This window comes from Wallemia ichthyophaga (genome assembly GCF_000400465.1).
Source record: "Wallemia ichthyophaga EXF-994 unplaced genomic scaffold scaffold2, whole genome shotgun sequence".
NCBI classification, from domain to species: domain Eukaryota; kingdom Fungi; phylum Basidiomycota; class Wallemiomycetes; order Wallemiales; family Wallemiaceae; genus Wallemia; species Wallemia ichthyophaga.
Window position 1 is genome coordinate 60,584 of NW_008806275.1, and position 25,484 is coordinate 86,067.

At 47.9% G+C, this 25,484-nt stretch overlaps 14 protein-coding genes across 14 annotated transcripts; 8 read left to right on the plus strand and 6 right to left on the minus strand.

Annotated features, from left to right (window-relative positions):
• Positions 1-49: 49 nt before the first annotated feature.
• J056_001989 (MAP kinase kinase skh1/pek1) lies at positions 50-1,476 on the minus strand (the record flags this gene model as incomplete). Its single annotated transcript, XM_009267853.1, has 3 exons — positions 50-586; positions 631-804; positions 850-1,476. 3 exons carry the CDS (start codon positions 1,474-1,476, stop codon positions 50-52), a joined length of 1,338 nt encoding a protein of 445 aa, XP_009266128.1.
• A 268-nt stretch (positions 1,477-1,744) lies between these two features.
• Positions 1,745-2,187, minus strand: J056_001990 (Glycine-rich RNA-binding protein; the record flags this gene model as incomplete). Its single annotated transcript, XM_009267854.1, has 4 exons — positions 1,745-1,801; positions 1,851-1,994; positions 2,072-2,112; positions 2,160-2,187. The coding sequence occupies 4 exons, from the start codon at positions 2,185-2,187 to the stop codon at positions 1,745-1,747; spliced, it is 270 nt and encodes an 89-aa protein (XP_009266129.1).
• Positions 2,188-2,459: 272 nt separating this feature from the next.
• Positions 2,460-3,562, minus strand: J056_001991 (uncharacterized protein; the record flags this gene model as incomplete). The annotated part of the gene is made up of 4 exons (XM_009267855.1): positions 2,460-2,473; positions 2,527-2,570; positions 2,621-2,725; positions 2,781-3,562. The coding sequence occupies 4 exons, from the start codon at positions 3,560-3,562 to the stop codon at positions 2,460-2,462; spliced, it is 945 nt and encodes a 314-aa protein (XP_009266130.1).
• An 87-nt stretch (positions 3,563-3,649) lies between these two features.
• On the minus strand, positions 3,650-5,053 carry J056_001992 (uncharacterized protein; the record flags this gene model as incomplete). The annotated part of the gene is made up of 3 exons (XM_009267856.1): positions 3,650-4,774; positions 4,821-4,885; positions 4,933-5,053. The coding sequence occupies 3 exons, from the start codon at positions 5,051-5,053 to the stop codon at positions 3,650-3,652; spliced, it is 1,311 nt and encodes a 436-aa protein (XP_009266131.1).
• A 129-nt stretch (positions 5,054-5,182) lies between these two features.
• Positions 5,183-6,376, plus strand: J056_001993 (Actin-related protein 2/3 complex subunit 1; the record flags this gene model as incomplete). The annotated part of the gene is made up of 1 exon (XM_009267857.1): positions 5,183-6,376. The coding sequence occupies one exon, from the start codon at positions 5,183-5,185 to the stop codon at positions 6,374-6,376; it is 1,194 nt and encodes a 397-aa protein (XP_009266132.1).
• A 119-nt stretch (positions 6,377-6,495) lies between these two features.
• On the minus strand, positions 6,496-7,465 carry J056_001994 (uncharacterized protein; the record flags this gene model as incomplete). Its single annotated transcript, XM_009267858.1, has 2 exons — positions 6,496-6,534; positions 6,590-7,465. The coding sequence occupies 2 exons, from the start codon at positions 7,463-7,465 to the stop codon at positions 6,496-6,498; spliced, it is 915 nt and encodes a 304-aa protein (XP_009266133.1).
• Positions 7,466-7,968: 503 nt separating this feature from the next.
• Positions 7,969-8,365, plus strand: J056_001995 (uncharacterized protein; the record flags this gene model as incomplete). Its single annotated transcript, XM_009267859.1, has 3 exons — positions 7,969-8,006; positions 8,067-8,119; positions 8,172-8,365. The coding sequence occupies 3 exons, from the start codon at positions 7,969-7,971 to the stop codon at positions 8,363-8,365; spliced, it is 285 nt and encodes a 94-aa protein (XP_009266134.1).
• An 87-nt stretch (positions 8,366-8,452) lies between these two features.
• J056_001996 (NADH-cytochrome b5 reductase 2) lies at positions 8,453-9,352 on the minus strand (the record flags this gene model as incomplete). The annotated part of the gene is made up of 3 exons (XM_009267860.1): positions 8,453-8,584; positions 8,643-8,902; positions 8,950-9,352. The coding sequence occupies 3 exons, from the start codon at positions 9,350-9,352 to the stop codon at positions 8,453-8,455; spliced, it is 795 nt and encodes a 264-aa protein (XP_009266135.1).
• A 484-nt stretch (positions 9,353-9,836) lies between these two features.
• J056_001997 (G1/S-specific cyclin pas1) lies at positions 9,837-10,960 on the plus strand (the record flags this gene model as incomplete). The annotated part of the gene is made up of 2 exons (XM_009267861.1): positions 9,837-10,203; positions 10,257-10,960. 2 exons carry the CDS (start codon positions 9,837-9,839, stop codon positions 10,958-10,960), a joined length of 1,071 nt encoding a protein of 356 aa, XP_009266136.1.
• Positions 10,961-11,162: 202 nt separating this feature from the next.
• J056_001998 (Origin recognition complex subunit 1) lies at positions 11,163-13,406 on the plus strand (the record flags this gene model as incomplete). Its single annotated transcript, XM_009267862.1, has 5 exons — positions 11,163-11,923; positions 11,977-12,167; positions 12,210-12,292; positions 12,338-12,680; positions 12,736-13,406. The coding sequence occupies 5 exons, from the start codon at positions 11,163-11,165 to the stop codon at positions 13,404-13,406; spliced, it is 2,049 nt and encodes a 682-aa protein (XP_009266137.1).
• A 209-nt stretch (positions 13,407-13,615) lies between these two features.
• Positions 13,616-17,478, plus strand: J056_001999 (Trafficking protein particle complex subunit 8; the record flags this gene model as incomplete). The annotated part of the gene is made up of 4 exons (XM_009267863.1): positions 13,616-14,431; positions 14,484-14,623; positions 14,699-16,286; positions 16,330-17,478. The coding sequence occupies 4 exons, from the start codon at positions 13,616-13,618 to the stop codon at positions 17,476-17,478; spliced, it is 3,693 nt and encodes a 1,230-aa protein (XP_009266138.1).
• A 1,199-nt stretch (positions 17,479-18,677) lies between these two features.
• J056_002000 (Calcium-transporting ATPase 2) lies at positions 18,678-22,633 on the plus strand (the record flags this gene model as incomplete). Its single annotated transcript, XM_009267864.1, has 3 exons — positions 18,678-20,211; positions 20,261-21,390; positions 21,443-22,633. The coding sequence occupies 3 exons, from the start codon at positions 18,678-18,680 to the stop codon at positions 22,631-22,633; spliced, it is 3,855 nt and encodes a 1,284-aa protein (XP_009266139.1).
• A 112-nt stretch (positions 22,634-22,745) lies between these two features.
• J056_002001 (uncharacterized protein) lies at positions 22,746-24,261 on the plus strand (the record flags this gene model as incomplete). The annotated part of the gene is made up of 5 exons (XM_009267865.1): positions 22,746-22,830; positions 22,878-22,935; positions 22,982-23,780; positions 23,838-23,945; positions 24,004-24,261. 5 exons carry the CDS (start codon positions 22,746-22,748, stop codon positions 24,259-24,261), a joined length of 1,308 nt encoding a protein of 435 aa, XP_009266140.1.
• A 245-nt stretch (positions 24,262-24,506) lies between these two features.
• J056_002002 (uncharacterized protein) lies at positions 24,507-25,303 on the plus strand (the record flags this gene model as incomplete). Its single annotated transcript, XM_009267866.1, has 3 exons — positions 24,507-24,637; positions 24,687-24,982; positions 25,032-25,303. 3 exons carry the CDS (start codon positions 24,507-24,509, stop codon positions 25,301-25,303), a joined length of 699 nt encoding a protein of 232 aa, XP_009266141.1.
• Between the last annotated feature and the right edge of the window lie 181 nt (positions 25,304-25,484).

A 25,484-nucleotide genomic window follows, 5' to 3' on the forward strand; every position in this document is an offset into this window, starting at 1 on the left:
TCACGTTTATAATGAATGAAGCGATGGTAATTACAATGCAAGTTTTGGGTTAGTCATTAAGATTGTAGTATATGTTTTTGTCTTGGTAAGGTGTCTGAGTTTGTGAAGAGCGCGATGATGTGGCAGAGTTAGCAGAGCGTGCGGACATAGGTTGCTGCGCTCTTTTCTCGAGTTTCAGCGGTTTAGTTTGAGTTGGAGGCGTGTTGACTAGAGGTATTTCCCATTCCCACACTTGAGCCAGCCAAACTGCCAAACGATCAGCAGGGAATTTCTGGCTCGTCTTTTTCACCCAGCTATCTTGGAGGAGTTGAGAAGGCGATGGACGCGTTGCTGGATCTCTATCTAGACATTTTCTCACAAATGCCTTGATGCCAGACGACCATTTGAGACCTATTTCTGGCTCATCTGATAGTTCCGGTGGTTTGGATAGCGTGATCATATTTATCAGCTCTATCGGGCCCAGAGGCTCTTCGTTGGCTTCTTGGTACGGATATCTGTTCATGGCTACCTCGAGCAGTGTGAGTCCTAGCGACCAAACATCAGAATTTACTCTGTATCCCTGTCCTTTTGCATCCATTCGTTCAGGCTGAGAAGTGAGCTGTGATTGAGACAAAAGGTGCAAGAACTCACAGCCATATAGAACTGAGTACCGGTAAATGTCTCTGCTATACTACCTTGGAGTTCTCCAGATACACCAAAGTCACATAGCTTGACTTGACCATTCCGCGTGATGACAATGTTCGATGGCTTGATATCTCTGTGAATGATTCTCTTGCTGTGGAGATATTCGAGCCCTCGGAGGACCTATGTGGGGAGTGAGTAAAGTCATCACTAAGATACCCCACCCACGCTGAAAGCAATGTTCCCGAGTGGCTTCTCGCCAGTCCTTCCCTGTCTCTTACGTATATGTTTGTAGATTCTGTCGAGACTGCCACCCTCTGCGTACTCCATGCATACGTCGATTTCCGTGTTTTCTGAAGTTAGATAAGCGCCGTAGTATTTGATAATAGTTGAATGCTGGCAGTGCTTTAAGAATGATAGCTCACGCAGTAGCTGTTTGTGGATGGCAGGATCCGGGGAAGTTGACATGGATTTCTTAGCCATCACCATATCTGTGAGCTTATGCTTGACTTTAACGACGGAGCCACCAGCGCCCTCACCAAGTTTATCGATGACAGCGAGATCACGCGGGTTCATGTCGTAATCGTCGCCCAGTGGTATTTCCAAATCCTGTGGTTTGGGTGGTCGAGGAGGTGGAGCGGGTGCTGCGTAGACTGTCTTGTCGTAGTCGAGATTTGAAGAAGATGGCTGTGATGGCTGCAATTCTTCATTTGATGGTATGGCTAGCGATAGAGATGGTTTTCGCGCGTCGTGCGTATCCAGCTGATAACTCATCCCAGGAGCGTTATCGAGCTTTGGTATTTCAAGCTTCGGCATTGGCTTCCTTGATGGCTTCTTCGGAGGTAAGAATGCCATCTTTGTGATTTGTTGATTTCTTTTCGTGCTCGAGCTCTTGGCTGTCGATGGGTGAGGCGGGTGCACACACTCACCACGCACACCGGCCAAGATGGCCGCAGTGTGACTTTTAATCAGTCTCGTGAACCCAACATATATCTTCTAGAACACATTGCGCGTAAGATGTACACCACCGAGGGAATTACAAGTTAATTATAAATGCTGTTAGTAAATGTTACAAGAATGTTTTGATATTTGTTTGTTGTATTTGCTGCATTCGCAAGATATCTCAGTACCTCCTCGTGGACTGCGCGTGTGCATAGCTAACGCGTATTCTTCTACCGTCCTATGATTGAGATTAGAGTGCTCTCAGCTACTCACAAGGAAATACTCACCAACTCAACCTCATTCATACTCTCAAGCGCACTGAGCGCCTCCTTGTCGTTTGCGTATGTCACAAAGCCAAATCCTCTGGATCGGCCAGTAGATCTGTCTTTCATTACGACGTAGTCCTGTATTTGACCAAATGGACTGAATGCCTGGTCTTAGCGTAAGTACGGTGGGTACGGTGAGTACGCTAACGACGCTAACGACGATGACGTCTTATTTCACCCACTTGCACAAGCCCTTCATCGCCCGTGTTCCAGCTGAGATTTGCTGATATCCGCTGTCAGCCTACATGCTATTCTTCACGCTTTACTGACAAATGTAGATTTTTGAGTTTTCGGACATCGTGGGGAAAGTCTAAGGAAGTCTAACGGATGAAATTAAGTCATTATCATATACAATTGCTCTATTCTTATTCTATGGCTTGTCGATAGGTTGTTGAAGTTTTTGAGGTTGTTAACGTTGTTTGTTTGCTTGTTTTGTTTGTTGCTAATCAATTGCGCCGTCTATGCTTTGTCTATCCGATTGAGAAAATCTTTGACCAATTCATAAGTATAGAAAGATACTCCAATACTCGGCGCCACTGCATTTGTCAATTTATACACTCGAATCGTTTATCACTGTGACCCACCTAGATTTTATTAGCAGATGTAGGAAGATTTTCAGCTCATCTCAAACACACACCTTTCATCCAATTGGCAACTATACCTCTATATAAGCCCTTGACACTGTTTTTGAGAGTAATTAGGCATGCTTTATCGCAAAATACCCCACTCACCCCTCTGATTTGACAATATGTCTCACAGCATCGATCGATCCGTCGTATTTGAGTCCGAATATACCATTAACTTGCATCTTCCGTCTGAGGACGTCGCAGGGGTATCTGAAGAAGAAAGACGAGTGAGCATGTCTATGCGCAAGCTCACACCCTAACCCACGTGATTGTCTGAGATATCGTTCCAGAAACGGCGCCAATAAGTAGCGTCATACAGCGATTACTTTCTACAGGCACATAAGGCTTGAGTGCTTCGTATATAGCGAATGAGCAGCCGACATAAGGAGCGATACCGGCACATGACACCACTGAGCCACGATAGAGTGCTCTAATACCACCCTCTTCATAGTAGACCTTCTTTCCCATGCCCAAAATGCCTAATTGAGCATCACGGCGCGATGATTCGAGACCGAGACTGGCAGTTGCGATCGATAGTCTCGAGCGGACGAGATCTAGTGGGTATGTAGCAGTAACTGATGCACAGCCTGCTATTGCACCTGCTGATAATCTCTCTAGATTACTCAGATGTGCGTCTTTCCTCCCGCCGCCGAGAAAGACCTTGACAACCTCGTATGTAGAGAATTGTATTCCTGAGTAGGGGAATATGCGCAGACAGTTGAGATAGTTGCCGCGGTAGAAGCCTTTGAAACCTTCTTCTGTGTACATCTTCAAAAGTGAGGGCCAGAATCGAGTGTACTCTGAATTCGACTGGACTTGTTGAAGTATCTTGAGCCTCTCCATTGGACTAACAGCTGTGCGGGAAGCTGCACCACTGATTCCACCTGCTAGCAACCACTCCATGATCTTCCTCGACTGGAGATGCGTAGGGGTTGTCGTTGTGGTTTTGCTGGTGTTGTTGAGATTACTACTATTACTGCCACTATTTCCACCATTCAAATTACCACTCTGTTCCCCGCTTTCCCCGCGTAGATCACTATAAGCCATTCTCAATGATTGAACTAAAGATAGCAGATATATACCGAAAGAGCAACGAAATGTTTAAATTTTCAAATACAGTCTATGTTAATCACTTTATAGCATATTCCTCAAACTCGTTGTGAAAGCCTTTGGTGAGCCACCTGCCTCGGTAAACTTGGAAAGGAGCAATTCATCCGACATTGGATATGACAAGCCGAGAGTCTTGCCGAGAGATTCGAACACACCGACGGCTTCGGCGAAGGAGAGCTTGTTCATTTCTACCAATTTGAGACCTTGGGAGTTATTGAGATGGTTTACGTTCCATTTGTGAAATGGATTAACTGGCTTCTGAGGCTGCAATCCAAGTTGAGCGAGGAGTAAAGGTGGTATCTGCATGCTTGTAGGAGTGCTGGAGGTTGCTGCGACTATAGCACCCTTGCTGAACTGCTGTCTACCACTAATCAATTCGAGAAGTTTTGCGGTTACGGATAGTTGGTAGGGTTGAAGCTTGTTGAAATGCTGGTCTCTGTATAAGGTGGGTTGATAGAGTGCTTGGAGTGAGTCAATGGCAAGGAGTGTTGGGTAGGTGGACTGCTTGTTGAGTTCTGCGAAGACACCTTCAAAAACTTCAACAGCGCTTTGTTCAGATTTTGATGGATGCATGCAGAGATTGTATAGACTGTCATCCTTTTTCACTTGAGCGTAATCCTGTGAGATTTTAACATTTACGAGCTTGTCCTTATTTGATTCAGCGAATGATCTGAGCAAAGAAGCTGAGAGTGCTGGCTGTGACCAGATAGAGTTGCTTTGAGAAGGAGGCAGATAGTCATAGCTGCTGTCGACCAAGTGTTGAGAGTTTGGTATGTAAATGACCAGATAACCCGATTGCTGGGCGTAGACGACAGACTGGAGGAGAGAGATGGATCTGCCGCTGCCAGCGTCACCGTGAAGAACGAGTCTGGTGTCTTTGCTGGGGCTATTGGCAGCCTTGTCCAGATAGTCGATAGATTTCAGTGTAGAAGCGCGAATAACGGCGTGTGGTTGTGTTTGAGCGTCGAACTCTCTAGCCAGGGTAGGTGGGATACCCGTGTGCTTGATAAAGCTTAGATCGTTCTTTGTAAATTTCAAGGGAGAACCGAGTGAAGATTGAGTGAGGCGTTCTGGGAGGAAATCTGACATGAATGAGAGGTCTGGCTGAGGACCCTGAAGCTTCTCGTAGCGGGCTGTATTGGTGTGTGTCTGTGCTGTTGTCAGCTGAGTATATATGAGATTCGAGGAAACACACCTCAGTCTTCATTTTACCGCCGCCTTTATTCTTCTTAGTAAAGCTGTTAGACGCCTTTCTTGGGGCTAAAAGATGTAAGAGAGATGATCTAGCTGCAGTGCACTCCACTTACGCTGTGCCTTCTGGCCCTTCTTTGGTGGGAGATGTATTGAAGGCGTGCTGGTGAATTGCCTAACGCCTGTGAAGAGAGTATTCCTGGCTGATCTCTGTGCCATATGCGCCATCTGTGCCATTGTACTTTATATCTTCTATTTCCGAGATGGTGGTCGTAATCGGTCAAGGAGATGGACGCATCTTGTTCACAAACTACCAACACCAAATTCTAAATTCAAATCCCGAGTCGACTGATAGTCCTCATTGCAATGTCCAAGCCTGAAGTTCTCCCAATTAATTTCTCTGTCCCCGTTTCCGCGTACTCGTTCAACGCTGACAGATCAAAACTCGCTGTCTCCCCAAACAGCAACGTTCTCCAGATCTACGACAAGTCCCCCGCTGGCTGGTCTCTCTCGGCCGAGCTCAAGGAACACGACAAGCTCATCACTTCCATCGACTGGGCTCCACACTCCAACAGAATCGTCAGCTGTGCTCAAGACCGCAACGCTTACGTTTGGTCTCTCCACGCCAATCAATGGAAGCCTACTCTCGTACTCCTGCGTATAAACAGAGCTGCCACTTACGTCAGGTGGTCTCCCTTGGAGAATAAGTTCGCTGTCGCTTCAGGTGCACGCGCGATCGCCGTATGCTCATTCGACGCTGAATCTGATTGGTGGGTAGCCAAGCACATAAAGAAACCTCTTCGCTCTACCGTGTTGTCCATCGACTGGCACCCAAACAACGTCCTCTTGGTTGCCGGTTCTGCTGATGCCAAAGCCCGGGTATTCTCAGCCTACATCAAGGACGTCGACTCAAAGCCATCACCCAGTGTGTGGGGTGAGCGTCTTCCTTTCAACACTATCTGCGGCGAGTACTCCTCTCCTGCTGGTGGTTGGGTGCACAGTGTAGCCTTCTCTCCCTCCGGCAATGCCATTGCATTTGCCAGCCACGATTCCAATCTTAGCATTATATACCCCACAGGCGTCGACAATCCGCCTTCTGTGTTCAACGTCCGCTTGACTTCGCTGCCCCACGCTTCACTCACTTTCCTCACCGAGGACAGCATTGTCGGGGCTGGATACGATTGTCAGCCTATGCTCTACCAACTCGTCAACAACAACAGCTGGCAATTTGTCAAATCTCTCGACGACGCAACGGGCGCAGCTAACCAACCTAAAGCTGGTGTATCCGGTAGACTGAACAACACCGCCTTTAACGCTTTCAAGGCGGCAGATAGCATGGGCGCTACTGCTGGCATGACTGGCGTTGGCACGGGTGATACCGTCCTCACAACCGTTCACCAAAACACTATCACCGCCGTTAACCCTTTCGCAGGTGCTCCCGGTCACCTCACTCACGTATCCACCGCTGGTATTGACGGGAAGATCGTCATTTGGGATATTAACTCTGGCGGCGCTGGTGTAGCTGGTCTTGTTAAGGAAACCTCCCAAATGGGTTTGTGAGGTCGGCTAGATGATAAATGAATGTTGATATTTTCTTTACATTTGTTGATTAGCTGATTACTTTGTCTATATCCCACAATACAGTGTTACATCGGGGGTGTTAATATGAGGTCTTACCCTCAGTTGCGCTCTATGGTATCACACTCGTTGGCCTTTCGCTGAATTTCTCCACGTGGGTCAATTAAAAGTGCGCATATATAGAAGGATACTCACGACGGAGCGTTTGGAGGTAAAAGACTCGTTGTCGATGCTCTCATCTCCTTCTTGTCGCTTAGGTGGACTAAACGAGTGTTTGTCGTCCGAGTAGCGAGGCAGGGGTGTTTCTGAACGCGACCCGAGCGGCTCTTTGCGCGACTTATAGCGATCGTAGATCTTTTCCAGTCCGCTAAGGAATATTTTACTTTTGCTGAATGTGCCACCGCCCTGGGTACTATTCGAGCTACTCTTGGCATTCGTGCCATCTTCGCCGCCGCGTGGACCGACGAAAGACCAGCTTGTCTGATCACGCATTTCGCGGGAGACTTTGCGTGACTTGCTGCATTTGGCTGTAAGTTGAGCAATCCAGCTGAAAGGGGGTGGGAGGACGCTACACCAAGCGTCAATCGAGCACATGCTGCGCGCCTCCTTGACCTTAGTCCCGAAAAGCCCGAGGAGGAGGTTGATGCAGGCGACTATAGCGAGTGCATAGAGACCAACAAGCGCACTCTTGCGCGTCTGCCTTTGTGAAAGGCCGGTGAACACCACACTCACCTCCCACAACGCGGCGAAAAGGAGACCATACTCACTCCCAATGAGGGGAATATGCGTGGAGAAGGCACTGTTGTACACCTCACTCAATGCGAGAATCCAGCATTGGGTGAAGAGGCAGAGGTGGGTGAGGAGACTCCAGACGGGTCCCATGAAGTGGGTGGGTATGTCTGTGCCGTCCGAGTAGCCGTTCGTACCGTCGATCCCACTCACCCAGGTATCTACATGCTTCGACTGCACAATTGTTTCAATTAGCTGCGTCACGGCGACCAGCACCAGCACACCTATCGTGAGCAGTCTGAGCATATTGAGCGCAATTCTGATTGGTCCTTCAAGAAGCATTTCCTGGCTCGGTATCTGTTGTATTCTATCTGATGAGTGCAAGTGTGCGTGTGTGCGTGTTTTAGACGAGCCAGCGTCTGGAATAACTTAGCAGATGATTAGCGTTGGTGGCAGACTAACGAGGAATTACGCGTCAGCTTTACCGCCTTTCTCTCCTCAAAAACCCCCATTGTTTGGAGAACAATGAATTTTACGCAGGAACACAGGTACCACTGTACGCAAAGGTGTGTATATTTAAACGTCTGGAATCAGCCTGGAGAGGTTTTGGAGGGGTTGCTCGGGTGTATTGACTCGGTGTTGAGTGTCTCGCTTTTCGGCGCTTCTGCTAGGCACCAGTTTGCAGCGAGCCAGCCGAGCAAAGAGGACGGGACTATGCGGATAAATTTCTGCAACTATCAGGGCATACACGCAGCTACACAGCTATACAACTCATAGATAGAATAGTGCACCGACGTCATCCCCTTCCTCTCGACAGCCATCTACTTGATTTTGAAATACAGAAAATGCTGAGGATAGGTGCACTCAGAAGCAGCGCAAGATTGTAAGCATATTCAAACTCAGTTGGTACAAGTCCCCTGAGCATACGATTCACACGATTCAGATACTCCACGAGCAAAGACAAGTTCAGCGCACCGATCGTAGAGTCGTTGAAAGGTGAGTGGCGCAGGAACACGCTAGTACTCGACGCAAACTCGCAACACGTCAGGCGGAACAGCACTCGAGGAGCCTACACCCGGAATAGCCCCACATGAAAATGCACAGGACGCGCGAGAGGCCAAGGAAGACACCCCAGCTGGACCCACTCTCGCCGACGTCGAGCATCTTTCTCCAGAAGACCTCGGTGGCGGTGAAGTGGGTGAGAGAGCTCTGGGAGATAAGGGCCAGCAGAAGGATAAATAGGGGTGAGAGCGAGAATGTTGCACAAGTCAATTTGCATGTATTTAAAGGATTTCAAGCTATCACAAGCTATAGTAAGCTAGCACAATTCTAGAACTTGAACACCTTCTCTATTGGCACACCAAGCTGTGCAAGTGCACCGCTGATCTCTCCTTGCGAACCATCCTGTGCTTTGTTGCCCGAGATAGCCTCCATCTGCGGAGGTGGTCCACACACGAATATCTGATAAGCACGTCAGCCACGCTACTCAGGATACTCAGGCTACCCAATCTACACTCACTTTGTAATTGTCAGTGTCCTTGATTTGATCTGCTATCAGATCCTTGTTGATAAAGCCATGCAAGCCATCCCAGCTGCCATCTGGCTGATCGACCGTGTACACAACTCTGAAGCGCTTCGCATGCTTCTTTTCCATCTCGTTAAACTCCTCACGCAGGAGAATATCCCCAGGCGTTTTATTACCGTAAAGGAGCGTGAAACATGTCTTGTCGTGTGCGTCATCTAACGAGTGAAGGAGTTGCTGATAGAGTGGAGTTATACCTGCGAGTGGAATATGAGTTTGAGGATATGCTCTGCTCTTCACCCACCTGAGCCACCACCAATCAAGATAACCCTATCCCAAGTATTTGGCTCATACTGGATTTTTGTTATTTGTTTGCCTATGTCGACGTGATCACCAGGCTGCAATGAGTGGAGGTGGGGCGTCATCTTGCCATCCTCATAACGCTTGATGGTGAATTCAATCTCTCCGCGCCTGTCAACCTCGCTCGTCGGCGTGTAGGGACGCATGATTGGATTCTTCATCCCTGGCTTGTGCCACCTCATCATGGTAATCGCATTGACGTTGAGACCGCAGTAGCTGTCTGGAGATGACAGAGCAAAGGTGAAACGCTTGACGTCGTGGTTTACTTGTTGGGTGCGGATAAGACGGTGTGGCTGGAATCCATCGGCTTTGAGACCATTCGCTGGCTGTGGAGATTTGTAGACCATCTGTTGTACTCGAGTAAATCTAATCGTGGTGGATTGAGTTCAAGGAGAATGACTGCCCGAGAAATCACACTTGTTCAAAATTGAGCGTATTGAGAGATGAGTAGGTGCATGTTATGCACTGAGCCTCATTGAGTATATCAGTGTACTCATCTCTGCAATTTTGGATGAAAATCCCAGCCACTATCAATTGTGGGCATTCGGGCCCTCTTAATTAAGCACGACAAACACGATTAAGAAGAAGAGGAAGAAACGGCACACAAGATTAGCGCAGAGTACTAGATTAAATTGTTATCAGTACAGCCAGCGCATTTATAGTCACATCGATTTGCCACCAGCAACCAGCCACTAGTCACCAGCCACCGGCATAGCGATAATGTTCTCAATCCAAGCTGCATCTGCAGCTTTACTTTAAGTGGTTATCTATCACGGTTATTGTCCTCACTTTGAATTTATTTGAAATATTCAAAGTTAGGAACTCTTTAAAATGACAGAAATCTGGCATTATCAGAATTCGAGCCACAATTCAAACTACAATTCACCAGCCTCAACGTCCTCTTCAGTTCACTCCAACCACTCCAACCACTCGTCCCAGTACAACACCTCTCCAACCTCCTACGATAACAACTCGTCGAATGAGTACCTCCCCAGACTACAATCCCTCTCTTTGGATGCTCCCAAAGCTCCAGTCGCACAGCCACTTCCCACTCCACCAACCGCCTCTTCCGCTAGAGGCACTAAACGTTGCAGATCATCCTCATATGCCTCGGACAGCTCACAGGGCAGCTTCTCGGCTAGCCCCTCTGACGATCTAGTTGCTCGTGAAAGGAAATCTTTTGCTGACGGTCTCATTGGTAAGTTTTTATTACCATTCGAGGTCAGTGTTGATTTAGTCATTTCATTCTAGACACCGCCGTATTCACCGTTGAAGCTATATGGAAATGTCCCTTACCTGAAGATCCTAGTCCTAGATCCATCGAAGATTCTCAACTGCCTTTGAAGTGCTTTATTAGGGAGACCCTGCGCAGATCCAAGACATCGTCGCATATCCTCCAAGTTGCACTCTTTTACTTGTTCAAAATTAGAGATAAAGTGAAATGCAGACGAGCCGAAGCTGCTCAGATGTTGTGCGGCAACCAGGTTGAAACATGCGAAGACAGTCTCCTCTGCGGGAGGAGAACGTTCCTCTCAGCACTGATCCTATCAAACAAGTATCTCTCGGAACGGAATTACAGCAATCGTGCGTGGTCGAAAATGTCAGGTTTGACTGCAAACGAGATAAGCTCGAATGAGAGAGCTTTCTTGATACTGATAAGCTACGATTTGAACGTGTCTGAGTCGACATGGAGACGTTGGGTGGCGTTTCTCGGTACGTTGGTGGACAAGCAAGCCAAGTTACCACAGACATCCCAATCAGAAGACGTTGATGATGAGAGAAGCTGCAAACGCACTTGTCTGCAGACTTCGCCGTCCGGTTCGAATACTGCCACACCGAAGCCATCGTCAACTAGACTGAATGAGCAGGTTTCACAGGGCGTGGAATCATATAGTAGCAAGGTCAGTTGGGAGGGTGTTAAAGCAGCTTCAGCCTCGAGTACAGCAGCAGTATAGATTCTTTTCATTGGGTTTTATCTATTTTATCTCAACTTCACATTATCTAGCCGGGTTAATAGTGAGTACTATGTGCAGCTTATTTTCTATGTCTATCACAAATAATGTTGTAAAAACGAAATTTATTTCAATTTAGATTTTCATTTTAGCAGCCACACACTAAAGTCACTCCAACTTGTACTATCGCGAGGTGACGCGTGAAATGAGAAGATCAGCGCGCAATCAAAGTGCAGTGGAATTAGAGACAGAAGCGCAGAGGCAGATGCAGGCTAACACGCCCAGTAAGAATAAGGTTGTGGACGTAAAGAAACCCAAGAAGCTAGCAGCGACTGATTCTATCGTCAAACTAAAGGGCAGCTCAGATGATGAGACTGAGAATAAGCCAGCGGTAACGCCTAGAAGATCGAGGAGAAACTCGGAGCGTCCGCAAGAGAGGCCCAGCTCATCTAGTTTGGAGTTTAGAAACACCCCATCTAAAAGTACACCAAGGAGAGCGACACCAATCAGAGCAACACCACCGTCGTCCACATCCAAACCAGCTGCACTAGCAACCAAAGCAACCAAAGCAACCAAAGCAACTCCCGTCAGGTCGATAACACGCACAAGCACACCCGTATCAGCGGATAGGGCTAAAGCGCGCGCACAGATGGCAGAAGATGCTGAAGGCGAGCCTAGTAGTAGCAGTAGTAGCAGTAGTAGCAGTAGTGACGAAGAGCGCCATGCTTCTGATTACAGCAAGAGCGACAGCGGAGAAGAGGATGAGATAGAGGCGGACAAGAGCGACGACGATGACGTGCATGTCGACGTGAAGGATGAGATTCTCTCAAGTGATGACGACACAGACACGCGCAAGAGAAGACGCGGCGGCGTGAGTGCGACACCGCGCAAAAACAAAAGCAGGATAATGGGAAATATTACTCCATCTGCTAAGCGTAACCTGCAGCAGAGAAGAGCTGCCAATTCGTGGGTGTGAATCAAGTCAGCCAGTGTCTATCTAACCCCAGCCATAACTTCAGAGTAAGACCACTTCCTGCACCAGCTATTGAAAGCTTGAACGATACCACAGACAGAGATGCTGTATCTCTGTCACGCGCTTTGCTCCACGTAGGAGCTACTCCAGGATACCTCCCTTGTCGCGAAGATGAGTATTTGATGATTGAAGGGTGCATTGAGAGTCTACTTGAAGATGGACAGGGTGGATGTGTTTGTGAGTGGCTAGCTACTTCCTCTACAAGGCTTACACGCTCAGATATCTCTGGTACACCAGGCACTGGTAAAACAGCCACGGTACATTCAGTCATTAGAGGGCTGATAGACCGTTCAAATAACCAGGTGCGGTTGGTTTTAGCGTCTTATTCTTCTAACAATCACGTGCAGGAAATATCGCCATTCAAATATGTCGAAATTAACGGGCTCAGAGTCTCAGAACCGGCACGCGCGTATCCTATTCTTTGGGAAGGTCTCACCAACGACGCGATGAGTCTCTCTCCCAGAGCTGCTTTGAACGCTCTCGAGAGGTATTATGGCGAGGGTCAGAATGACCAAGCATGTGTCCTGCTTATGGACGAGCTTGATCAAATGGTTACAAGCAAGCAGAGTGAGGTTTATAACTTTTTCAATTGGCCCAATATGCCGCGTTCGAAGCTTATCGTTGTCGCTGTCGCCAACACCATGGACCTTCCTGAGCGTGTTTTACGCGGTAAAGTTAAGAGTAGATTGGGTGAGTTATATGTGTGTTTTATCTGACACTATGCTTAACTCTATTTCTTTCTAAGGTATGGAACGCATCAACTTCGCTCCTTACGACCGTATGCAGTTGATAGAAATAGTGCAATCGCGTTTGCGCTACGCGATTAGTTTGGCCGAACAACGCGACTACTCGCTTCTCACAGACGAAGACACACGAGGGCTATTTGACGAGGACGCAGTAAAGATAGCAGCTGCGAAAACGGCTTCTGTGCAGGGCGACGCTCGACGGATGCTGGAAGTGTGCAGACAGACGCTCGAACGAGCGGCTTTACTGCCCGTCAAAACCAGCAACGTTCAACAGACGCTTAAAGCAATGTCACTCAGCCCTCTCAGTCGGATGATGGCCAATCTGAGTCTGTCTGCGAAGATCATGCTCGTATGCGCGATGCGATGCGCTGCTGCAGCTGGAATGGGAACGGGGGAGTGTAGGTGGGGCGATGTGTCAAGTTTGCACCAGAAACTCTCCTCACAGTTGGTGTCATACACACCGGTCATCCCGCTCAGTAGGACTGATCAGTATCAAGTACTATCCAACCTCGCCGCTACCAGAATCGTGCTTGCTCACGAACCTGGTGCTCCAAACTATGGCCTCAATAAGGGAAGCGATGCCGAGAGAATGATTATTTTGAATGTTCCTGAGGCTGACGTGAGGAGAGTGCTGGGTGAGGATACTAGATTTCATTCTGTATTGGGATGAAGGTTTTCTGAATGTATTGGTGGATGTATTTATGGAGTTCGTTGATGAAATTATTCACTTCGCCTGTCTTAGCTTGTGTGGGAGTTTTATGTGAGCGTGTCTGTATATTTCTTATGTTGTAGCCATGTGTATGTCTTTGTGTGTGCGTATTCACGCGTTTGCCCAGTTTTATTATCTTCCTCACTACCACCATCACCAACACCACGCCTATGGGAGACTTCCATAAGATCCACCGATATTTCAGTCCGCTACTATCAATACTCGCAGATAGCAGCGTCGAAGATCTCCTCGGACGGTCTAATTCGATCTCCACGCTATCAGATCTCTTGCGTCCATTCGACGTATTGCATAATGTACCTCTGCGGACGAGTCTCTTGGAAACGCACCACGCACCCTCCTTCTATCTACGCTTCAATGAGCTCGCTCAGCTTGATGCCGACGCCGATGAGTTGCACAGCGTCGTAGAGAACGCAGCAAATGATGCATTGGATGTACACGGTGCACAGAATCCACTCAATCAGTATGATCATTTCGTAGACGCAGTTCTCTCCCACCACGACCTCCTCCCGTACTCCACCTTCCATCATCCGGCAGCATTTATCCTCGCAACGACCACGACACACAGCGATCCCATAGCACAGCTCGCTCGACTCGCTCAGCAGGTGTCGCTGCCAGATGCCTATGCCAAGCGCACATACATGAACGCGACGCCCAACTATGTCCTCCGATACTACGTCCTCATACACGATTCACAGGATGGCAGTATTAGTATGGATGGCGCGCGTGAGCTGCTGGAGAAGGCTAAGAGGGCACATGGGATTCACTGTGCTATGCTAATTATCAACTCTAAGGACAAAGCAGGCGTACATACCAATGACGATCTCGTTGCTCGCACGTACGGAAACGCTAGCGGTCACAGTCTCGACGCTTCAGATCTCACCGTCGTGAGGGCGTTCGTCAGGGAGCTTGTCGTCCAATCACTCATACCATGGATGGAAAAATGCACTCGTGACTGGAACCAGCTGGTAAGTTGGTTCTTGGTGGCTTTTAAAACTTGCTAAATAAGCTCCAACCCAGTTCGTTGCAAATAGGAAGGGATTCGCTAATAAGCTGTTCTCTTCCTTTGGCGTTTCGAGGAAGTGGACTGCGCAGCAATCACCCGCTAGAGCTATCAACAGCGCTGCTTCGCCAGGATCGTTTATCAGCTCAGAGAAGATGTAAGTGGTGTGTTTGTGTGAAGCTGTAGCATAAGCGTTACGTCGACATTCTCATATTAACATTCACACTCCAAGATACCCATCAACTACCCACGAAGCTACCTTCCGCAGACTGGCAGACTTTGCTTTCATGTTACGTGACTACAAGCTCTCAGCTCAGGTATACAGTCAGACGCGGCGAGATGTGGCCGAGGAGCCCGAAGCATATCACTACGCAGCCTCTGCTAACGAGATGCTGGGGCTATCGCATCTTCTCTCTCCGCACTCTCCAACGTCGACACTCGACCTCACACTGGAGCACCTCAAAGAAGCTTCGCGCGTGTGGGGTGAGACGGGAGAACGTAATGACAGCGCGCAGGCTGTGCGTGCTACGATACTATTCGTCGAGTCATTCAGAGCGCGCGGATCATCTGGTCTAGTCATACCTGCAGCACTCATCGGTGCGGCCAGCGGAGGTGCTGTGCACCACGCCATAATGCTCAGTGAGGCTGCATTGGCGTATGAAAACCACGTTAGACCTTACAAGCGCAAGGCGTGTCTCTACTATGCCAGGGCAGCATCTTTATACGAAGCCAATGGGAAATTGGAACATGCTAGATGGTGCTACTCTCACTGCGATACTAGAAAATTCCCCTTTGTCGTGCAAGCTCTAGGTAGGCTAGCTAGTGAGTCCAACAAGCAGGAGGCTGCTAATCTTTTCACTGAGGCACTGCGCTATGATGGTGATGAAGCGCTGCTAGATAATTGGAGACTGAGTGTTAAAGAAGAGGGCGTTGATGTGAAATCCCTATCACTCCCATTCCCTTTTTTCGATAAGTCAGCGACTGTTATCTACGACCAAAGTCAGAATTCCACCACGAGCAGGAGATCGGAGGCTATTTTCAGCAGCCTTGAGCAAACGCTGGATGTAGATAGCAGCAAGCCTGATGCAAGTGTCGACGTAGACGCAGGAGAAACCTTCCACGTCCAAATATTCCCCCGCAACCCTTTCCATGGCGGCATAACTTTGAGCGACCTGGAGCTCAACTTCGATGGCGATGGGAGGGTGGATGTGGAGCGACTCGACAATTTGGTGGAACTGGCTGCCATGCAAGCCCTTCCGCTTACCTTCAAATGCAGTATACCCACCCCATCTGCCGTTAAACTCAGCAGCGTTTCCTTCACACTGGACGGGCTTGCGAGGTTTACAGAGTCATTGACGAGGAATGGACGGAGACTGAACGATACCAAAGAGCAGCGCATCGGCAGATTCTATGCGCCCGACTTATCACTACAGGTTAGAGCCCACGAAGCGTCCCCGAAGCTGTCGGCGAGCTTAGTGGGTGTCCCGCAGCGCATGGGTTTGGGCGAGGGGCGTTTAGCTCACCTCGTCCTCAACAACACCGGGCTATTGGATGTGGACGATATTCGAGTGGCGGTTAATGAGCAGTCCTTTGTTGTGCTCGGTGTGGATGGCGGGATAGATAGTGCGCTCGATTTTTACAAACAGCAAAAAGGTGCGAGTAATGAGAAGTGTCGTGTCGAGAACAACTTGCTGCCCACTCAGCCGTTGGCCCTCCATGAGAGTATCAGAAGCGGGGAGAAGATGTCCATTCCCGTGCTCGTCAGAGGCGATGGCGTGGGCAAGCGAGCACTCCATCTACTTATCACGTACAAGCAGAAGGTGTGTTTTGTTTAGTTGCACTTACTCAGCTAACTCAGGATAGGATCGCACTTTACAACCTAGCACATCACAGCATGAAAGATCGCAGCGCACTTGGCACTCTCAACACAGCGTCAAAAGATTGCTGCACATAGTCGATATTCGACCAGTGGTGGATGTGAAACTCGCCGCACATCCAAGCAAGGCGCCAGTCGGCGGCTACGAGCTTTCGCTTGAGATAGAGAATGTGGTGCCTGATTCGCAGGTAGACATAACGCAAGTGACGTTTGTATCTCCTGCATGGAAATGCGTAGGGGATCTGCAGGAGATGTCGCTGAGTTTTGAGGAAATGGTCAAACAGCATTTCAGGGCGGAATTAAGTGAGGAGTACGTAGCGTCGGATGGATATAGGACGCAAGAGTACATGGTGGACAGGATGGCGACGTATTTGCAGGGCAAAGATATGGCAGATACGCACCCACCGCCTGTGCATGTGCTCGCCACACACCTCGCCAACGCAACGGATGAATACATCCCATTTACTCAGACATCGCTCTTGAATATCATGATGAACGCTAGACGCAACCTCCGGCAGATCACACTGGCACACGAATTCAAAAGCTTGCACAAGGACTTGCAGCCTCACCTGTTCCCGCTCATGGAGATGGGTGAGGGGGACGTAATGGTGTGCTGGCGGATGGGCGACAGGGTCGGACACGCGCTTGTATCGGGACTGGTGATGGGCGCGCGAGAGGGACTTACGGGGAGGATAGCGGAGAGGGTGAAGCAGTCGAAAGATGTCAGGAGCGTCTTGTACGCGTCGACAATCAAAGAGCGCGAAAGAACACTAGTGGAGCTGAGCAAGAGTCGCTACAACGTGAACGACATGCCGATCATCGTTAACACTTACACGCCATCGACTATCAACCACCTTTTCGAACAAGAACCTGAGTTAAGGTTGAGCGTCGACGTCAGTCTGTTCAATAACTCGATCAGTAAAGAGGTGGAGTGCACGTTGAGCGTGAGGGATAAAATGGAGGGGCTGACTGTGCCGACGAGGATTTTTGAAAGGACAGTGCAGCCGCAGCAGGCGGAGATGGTCAATATACCACTCGTATGCACCGCACCCGGTGTGCACAAGTTAAGGGAGATGGTCCTGTCATTGGGGACATCGAACTATGTCGTCAAGTTGAATGATATTGTTGTTATTTAGACAAATGCATTGCTAGATCTAATTGAAATACACCACTTACCTTAATATGAATCATATATTGCGTGAACAAAAGAAAATTCTCGTAAGTCAGTCCACAAGTTGAAATGTTCTTGGCTGCTGATTATGATTAAAACTTATAAATAGCAATTTACGATCCAATGAGCTACATAGATTTCCCTTTACACATGGTACCGGTAACAATAGCTTATACGAATTATTTGGGTTGCTTCATCGGCAAACATACTAAAGCACTACAATTATCCAGCTATGACAGATTAACACCATTTCATTTAGAAGACTTTTCCATTAAATCTCTTCCAAAACCAAAGTCATTCGAGCCGGAAAATCTTAATCCAACCAAAATCGCCCAAACAACCTTATTCTCAGGAATAATGTCGTTTATTTACTTCAAATATCAATGAGCAGTAGCAGAGCTGTGCTCAATCCTTGACTCAGGGATTAAGCACTGCGCAAGAGGACTGCTACGCAAACACAAAGATCAAAATGAAGGAAAGCCTTGTGTCTGTCCTCAAGTTACCTGGATTTCTACGCTCCCACTCAAAAAGTACGTGATTTTTCATAGGCAGGTTAACTTTGTTTTAGCAAGATGGGCACATTTGCAAAAGGAGAAAGGAGATAGAAGTAGTTCAACTACAACAACAAATACAAATCGACCACCTTTTCACTCACCACTCAGCCCACAACGCTTCAAGACCAGCACTATAATGCGTTGATCACAAGCGGATAGAAAGCGATTTTGAGATAATGAGAAATAGATTCAATTGGTGTTGAAATAGAATAAAGGTGACAAAGCTCATCTGAGTAGCCAGGGCTTTCCTCGCTTCATCAGACTTCAGACTTCAGACTTCTTTTTGGAAAAATCTTACGAATCAGATGAGACGGCTCACAGGAGAAATAAAGGGATAATGAACAAACAAGTCCTGAAATTTGATGGTGCTTATTAAATATTAAGCCTAACCTGAACCTCACCTACGATAAAGCAATTTGGTTTAGATTCTCGAAGGAAACGTCATAATGATTTCCATTGAGAACTATCTACTATCCTTGTTGGAACATGGACTTTCCTTTCTTGAATTCTTACGTCTGCCACCAACAACTTTAACATTGTTAGTCTTATCCTAATCACATACTCAAACTCACTCTCACAAGGCAACCACTGAAGGTTTGACAATCAAGCTATGGAACCACCTAAGATTACGATAGAGACGAGTCCCAATTCGCCCCAACCGAGCTACACAAACGACCGCAGAAACTCCGAGTCGCTGGCTGTCCCCACCACCTCCAAAGACCCTTTTACAGACGATAATGCTAGCACAAGCTATAGCACTCCCAGCGCACCCAGTACACCCCCAAAGAAGAAGAAGAAGGAGAAAAAGGAGAAGAAACCACTCGAGCCACGCCGCGTCGATAACCTCGGCGCCTTCGCCTTCCAGCCACACATCCTCACTGACTGCGTCGGCTACAAACAGTTTGACACTCTGCGCGACGATATCGGCGGCATTGATGGTCTTGCTCGTGGCCTAGGAACTGATCTTCGCGATGGTCTCCGTGCCGAGGCCTATTCCCTCAGTGGCAAGCCAGACCCCAGTGGTCCTCCCCAGGGAAGAGCGGGTTCCGCCAGCGAAGCCAGCGGCTTAGAAAGGCAGCGTGTGTACGACAAGAACGAGATTCCACCGAAAGAAACCAAGAACTTTTTCCAGCTTATGTGGATGGCTATGGAAGACAAGCTGCTGCAACTCCTCATAGTAGCTGCGATTGTCGCCCTAGCTTTGGGTATATATCAGGCTGTGGATTTCCCCGCACCCGTTATCAGATGCTACAATGACGCAACGGGGAGATATGACGCATACTGCACAGAACCACAAGTCGAGTGGGTCGAGGGTGTCGCCATCCTCATCGCCATCATAATCGTCGTCCTCGTCGGCAGTATTAATGACTATCAAAAGGAGCTACAGTTCATGCAACTAAACAAGAAGAAGGAAGACAGAGATGTGAAAGTTAAAAGAGATGGCAATGAACAGCACATAAGCATCAAGGATGTCCTCGTCGGCGACATACTGCAGCTCGAAACAGGCGACATCTTGCCTGTCGATGGCGTCTTTATCGGAGGTCACAACATCAAGGCAGACGAGTCTGCAGCGACTGGTGAATCTGATGCCATTAAGAAGGTCACCTTTGACGATTATGCATCGTATCTTGACACCCTCAGCGAACACGACAAAACTAAGAGTCAAAAGAAGGATTGCTTCTTGCTATCCGGTTCCAAGATTACCGAGGGCGTGGGTGAAATGATCGTCGTTGCCGTCGGTCTGCAATCCTACAACGGTCGTATCCTTGCCAGTCTAAATGACGAAGATGACGAAGGCACTCCCCTTCAAAGCAAACTGAACGACTTGGCAGAGTTGATTGCAAAGGTGGCTTCTGTTGCTGGTTTGCTCCTCTTCATCGCCCTCATGATAAGATTCTTCGTGGGATTGAAAGAGAATCCAGACAGAACCCCGCGCGAGAAGGGTCAGAATTTCATTGAGATTCTCATCATATCGGTCACTCTCATTGTCGTTGCGGTCCCTGAAGGACTTCCGCTCGCTGTCACTCTAGCTCTCGCTTTTGCCACCAAGCGTATGACCAAGGCCAACCTTCTCGTCCGCCTTCTTGCTTCTTGTGAGACAATGGCGAATGCAACTGCTGTATGTACAGACAAGACTGGAACGCGTGGGTATAGCCTTCTTGAGCATGTTTAACACCTCCTAATATGTCACAGTTACGCAGAATGTGATGAGCGTCGTCGCTGGCACCATTGGAATCAATGCTAAGTTCGTCATACGGCTTGAAGAAAACGCAGCAAGGTCAAATGCAGACCAACTGAATAGCGATGAAAAGTACACTGGCGGAAACTTTACTGTTGACTCCAATGATCTATCCAATCACATCAAGGGTCCACTCCGCAAGCTGTTGTTTGACAGTATAGCGATCAACTCTACAGCTTTCGAAGACAAGAACAAGGAGACTGGTGAAATTGAATTTGTCGGCTCAAAGACCGAAACCGCACTCTTGCGCTTCGCTAAAGAGCGTCAATGGGATGACTGGCGGAACGCCCGTGAATCAGCCGAGATAGCGCAAATGATACCCTTCTCATCCGCACGCAAAGCTATGGGTATGGTTGTGAAGCTCAGCGACGGTCACTACAGGTTATACGTGAAGGGTGCATCAGAGGTGCTTGCAGGGCTTGCAACCAAGAGTGTTTCAATTGATGAAACTGATTCTGAAGATATACCAGTGTTTGATATGTCCCAGGCTGACCGTGAGAGCTTGAACGAAACCATCAAGTTCTATGCAACGCAGTCGTTGCGCACTATAGCCTTATGCTATAAAGACTTCGCTGAGTGGCCACCGAAGAAGGCATCAATTGACGAGACTGGAGATGTTGAATATGATAGCATTGCGACGGACTTGACATTGGTCGGCATTACTGGTATAGAAGACCCTCTTAGACCTGGTGTATCTGACGCCGTAAAGAGAGCTCAAATGGCCGGCGTTAAAGTAAAGATGTGTACTGGTGACAATGTACTGACTGCGCAATCTATCGCTAGACAATGTGGGATCCTGACCGAAGGTGGTATCGTTATGGAAGGAGTCGAATTCAGAAATCTCAGTGAATACGACAGAATAAGTTGTGTTCCGAATCTGCAGGTTCTTGCTAGATCATCTCCCGATGACAAGAAGATGCTAGTTCAGACGCTCAGAAAGTCTCATTCGGAGACTGTCGGTGTCACTGGTGATGGTACAAACGATGCACCTGCCTTGAAGGCTGCCAATGTCGGTTTTTCAATGGGTATCGCTGGTACTGAGGTAGCCAAGGAGGCCTCCTCGATCATTCTCATGGATGATAATGTGGGTGGATTAACTTTAAATGTGCTCTTGCAACCCACTTACACCTTTCTAGTTCGCTTCAATTGTCTCAGCTATAATGTGGGGCAGGTGTGTGAACGACTCGGTAAAGAAGTTCTTGCAATTCCAGCTCTCAGTCAATGTGACAGCAATTCTCATTGTCTTTGTCACGGCAATTGCATCAGATTCGGAAGAGTCTGTCTTGTCGGCTGTTCAGCTGCTTTGGGTGAACTTGATAATGGACACATTCGCCGCATTAGCGCTGGCCACTGACCCTGCAACACCAACAGTACTCAACCGCAAACCAGAAATACCAGGCTCACCAATCATCAATGCGAGTATGTTGAAGGTAATCACATCTCAATCGCTGTACAAAACGGCAGTTGTATTTGTCTTGCACTTTGCAGGTAGACAGATACTTGGTTATAGAACGAGTTACACTACGGATGAAGAAGCAGCAGAATTCAGCGCACAAGGCACTCAATTGAAATCATTAGTATTTAACGCATTTGTCTGGTGTCAGATTTTCAACCAAATCAACTGCCGTAGATTGGACAACAAGCTGAATGTGTTTGAGGGTATTCACAAGAATTGGTGGTTTATCGTTATGTTCTGCATCATGGTCGGTGGACAAGTCTTGATTATCTTTGTTGGTGGCGCTGCATTCTCCGTCACAAGATTAGGTGGAAGAGATTGGGCGATATCTGTTATTTGTGGATTCTGCTCTCTTATCATTGGAGCTCTTTTCAGATTTATACCGGATGAACCCATCGAAAGAAAGCTGACGCAGTGGGGTATGTTCCCCGACCCACATCGACTGCCAATCAATATGGGTGAACCATCAAAGAAAGGAGAGGATCCAATATACGATTCACTTCAGCTGCTGTCGATGCTGCGTGGTGGGCGTATCAGAGGTTCATCAGTTGTGCAGAAATCAAGACGTATTGTCAGACATCCAATCCAAGAACTATCCGAAACACTCTACCCACATTCCAAAACCAATAGCGGGACAACGACGCCAGATAATGGTAGCACATCACCTTTGTCAGCGAAGCACACACATCTCGATGCTTTGTCGGTTTTGCCGATGATGGTGGCTTCGAGTGTGGGTGCAGGACCGATATACAGAAACACGAGATCAGGAAGTGTGAATTCAAATTCGAACTCAAGACCGGGTCACTCTCCGTCTACGTCGATTGATGATCACAGCAGCGCACCTCCATCGCCCTTGTCGCATAAACGGTGAGAGTGACGCCCGCGCCAACGACAAGAACAACGATAACGATAACGAGTAATTTATTTAATGTAAATGTATTATTTTGCTTATGATAATATCATGTTTAATCAAGCGTACAACGATGACCTCAATTAAGAGCAGACAGGATGAGCGAATGCCGCGGAGCTGGGAGCAGTACGCGTCGATCAGCATGGATGAAGGGAGCTGTGAGTGGGGTTGTTCTGTGGAATATAAGGTACTCAAAGTGCTCTAGATGAATCTGGATTGAGTAACTTTGAGAATATCCGTTGTCCAGGATATTTGCCATCGGAGTAGGTTTCCAGTTTTTGATTATTCGCACTCTCAGACGTCACACAGAAACTACATACAGCAATTTGTATACATTTCACTGGTCCCGACGGTGAGAAAGAGCGGTGATTCGAACAGCGGCGTGGGGACGAGAGGGAGAAGTAAGAAGCAGCAGCAACCACACATAAATACAAACACAAACACACGCCATGACACCGTCGATGTTGCCGCGTTTGACGAGAAGATGGCGAGTAGCTCACTGCGTCTACTTACAAGACTGCTTGAGATGCAATCTGGCAGTGTGTTTGAAGACAGCGGGAAAGACCATCTCGAAATTATTCTCAACGCTTTGCCAAGTTACCGGCGGACAATGTCCGTTGCACACAAGCATGCACCCGATACAGTCCTCGAGAAGGGCGCTGCGGAGGTAAACAAGTGTAGGTGTATATGGGATCTGCTCGGCATGAACAGCAGGAATAAGAGTGAGAGGAAGAATGACATCAATAATAATGCGGCAGAAGAGAATGTCCATATCGGCGTGAACGGGAATGTGAATTTGAACTTAGATGGCATCATTGATCAGGATGCATGGGCATTTTTCGGATTCGTTGTGAGTGTTTGGGAAATGCAGGCGAGAAATAGTCAGCCTACCCACCTCATGGCGAATCTGCGCGATGTCCGATATGACGCTAGCTCGGCACTAGATGCGGTTCTGGCGGGTTTCGAAGCCCCGACGAAGCTCTCCCCGCTGAGCTGCTCGCCAAGCGTAGGCATCAGGGTACGCGAAAATCACCACGAGCTGCTCGCTGCCAAGATGGCATCTGAGAGTATCCAGCGGGTGGATATTTCAAAGCGGCTGCTGAGATTGGTAGGTGGTGATGTAATGTATGATACTGCGTGAGTCGCTCACACTCTCCTGCAATAGCTTCTCCAGCTCGTCGTTGATGGCACTCTTGCCGCTTCTGCCGTGCTGACTCACCTTGGTAGCCAGTTGTCACTCAGGGAAGGCGACGTGGTGTGTGATGTAATGGACGTGCGTATTGGATTTAATTCAGTGGTGCTCCCGCTCACACTTCGGCTTTCTGTCACAGGCATTTCCCGTTGAGTACACAGATATCATGCTCGATGTCATGGTCGCTGTGATACAGGCTAAAGGGGAGCTAGTTACACAGGGGCAGACACCTATTATGAAAGTACTGCTGTCGTCAGAAAGCTCCACCTTGAAAGCTATTGGATTGAGAAATGCCATCATCGGCAAGAGTCCATCGGTTGATTCGGTGAGAGAAAGTAGAGAGGAGCTAGAGGGGCATTGCGGAAAGGCTGTGAATGTTCTTCTTGCACTTCTGTAAAATAAGTAGAAAAGTAAATTTTCATGACAATAATCACCGTCATCTAAGGAATGTCAATCAAGGCACGCAATCGGAATGGTGAGTCAACTGGCACGGCTTGATCGGTGGGGCTATATATTAATTGAGGATTTCTGTACGCTTTTGGAAAAAGAAAGAGATTGGTGTCATTGGCTGAAAAGTTTCTTGGCTTTCGTGAATAAAGAGGAGCCTTGTTGAAAAATAACAATCACAGTTGTGTACATACAATGAATTCAGCAGAAGTACCAGATCTAGTCAGTGACTCTTCGTCGGGTTGCCAATCTTCACCGGAAATGCAAGCATTCGACAGAGTGCAACGGATGGAGAAGGTAAATGGGGAATTGGTTGAAATCGATTAGTAAGTGTGGGTTGCTGCAGCTACCATGCCTACTTACAGCTACATTCAGCGCATGCATTTGCTGTGATCCTGCCAACACAACTGGCTATCACTGTCCACAGACATACTCCATCGTAAAGAAGAAGACAAAGAGAGACACAGAGAGCTGGCACAGTAACATGATTAGAGGAGACAAATTCAGAGAAATCGGGATACTCCATCATGAAGAGTGCCTTGGGTGCTACAAGTTCATTCCATCTAAGTTTCCAGACGTCGGGAGTAGATGCAGCTGCTGTGGTTCATACAGCTGTGATAATATCACCCCAGGTGGCTGCACTCGCAATTTCAGCGTAACTCAGCTTGGTTGTGAGCAAGATTAGTACATTTAAACAAACAATACTCACGCAGCCCACAGCACCAAAACTACCAGCAAACTCACTCAACTGGATACTCTCAAATCAAAACGCTGCGGGACTCCTCAACAGGTACGGTAGTGTGGAGAAACTTATTCATGCAGTCGTAAATGTCCTCCCCAGAGCTGGTGCTGGAGATAAGCTTATTTTGTCGAACGGTCTAATCAGAGATATCAATAGTATGATATGCTCAAATTGCGTCTGGAGGGATGTCGTGGTTGACGGATTACATTTGCTCTGGAAGCATAACAATAGCATTAACATCAACAACTAGGAGAACACACATTACATATCAGCACAGCGTATCATAAACCCAGCTCAACTCGCCTTAACTGTATCACACCCTAGCAACCACAGCAGTCTCTCTTCTTTGTATTTCTAACGCAATCAGCAATTAGCTGCATACATTCGTCACATTGTTTATCATACTAGAAACTAGATGCTGGATAGGATGA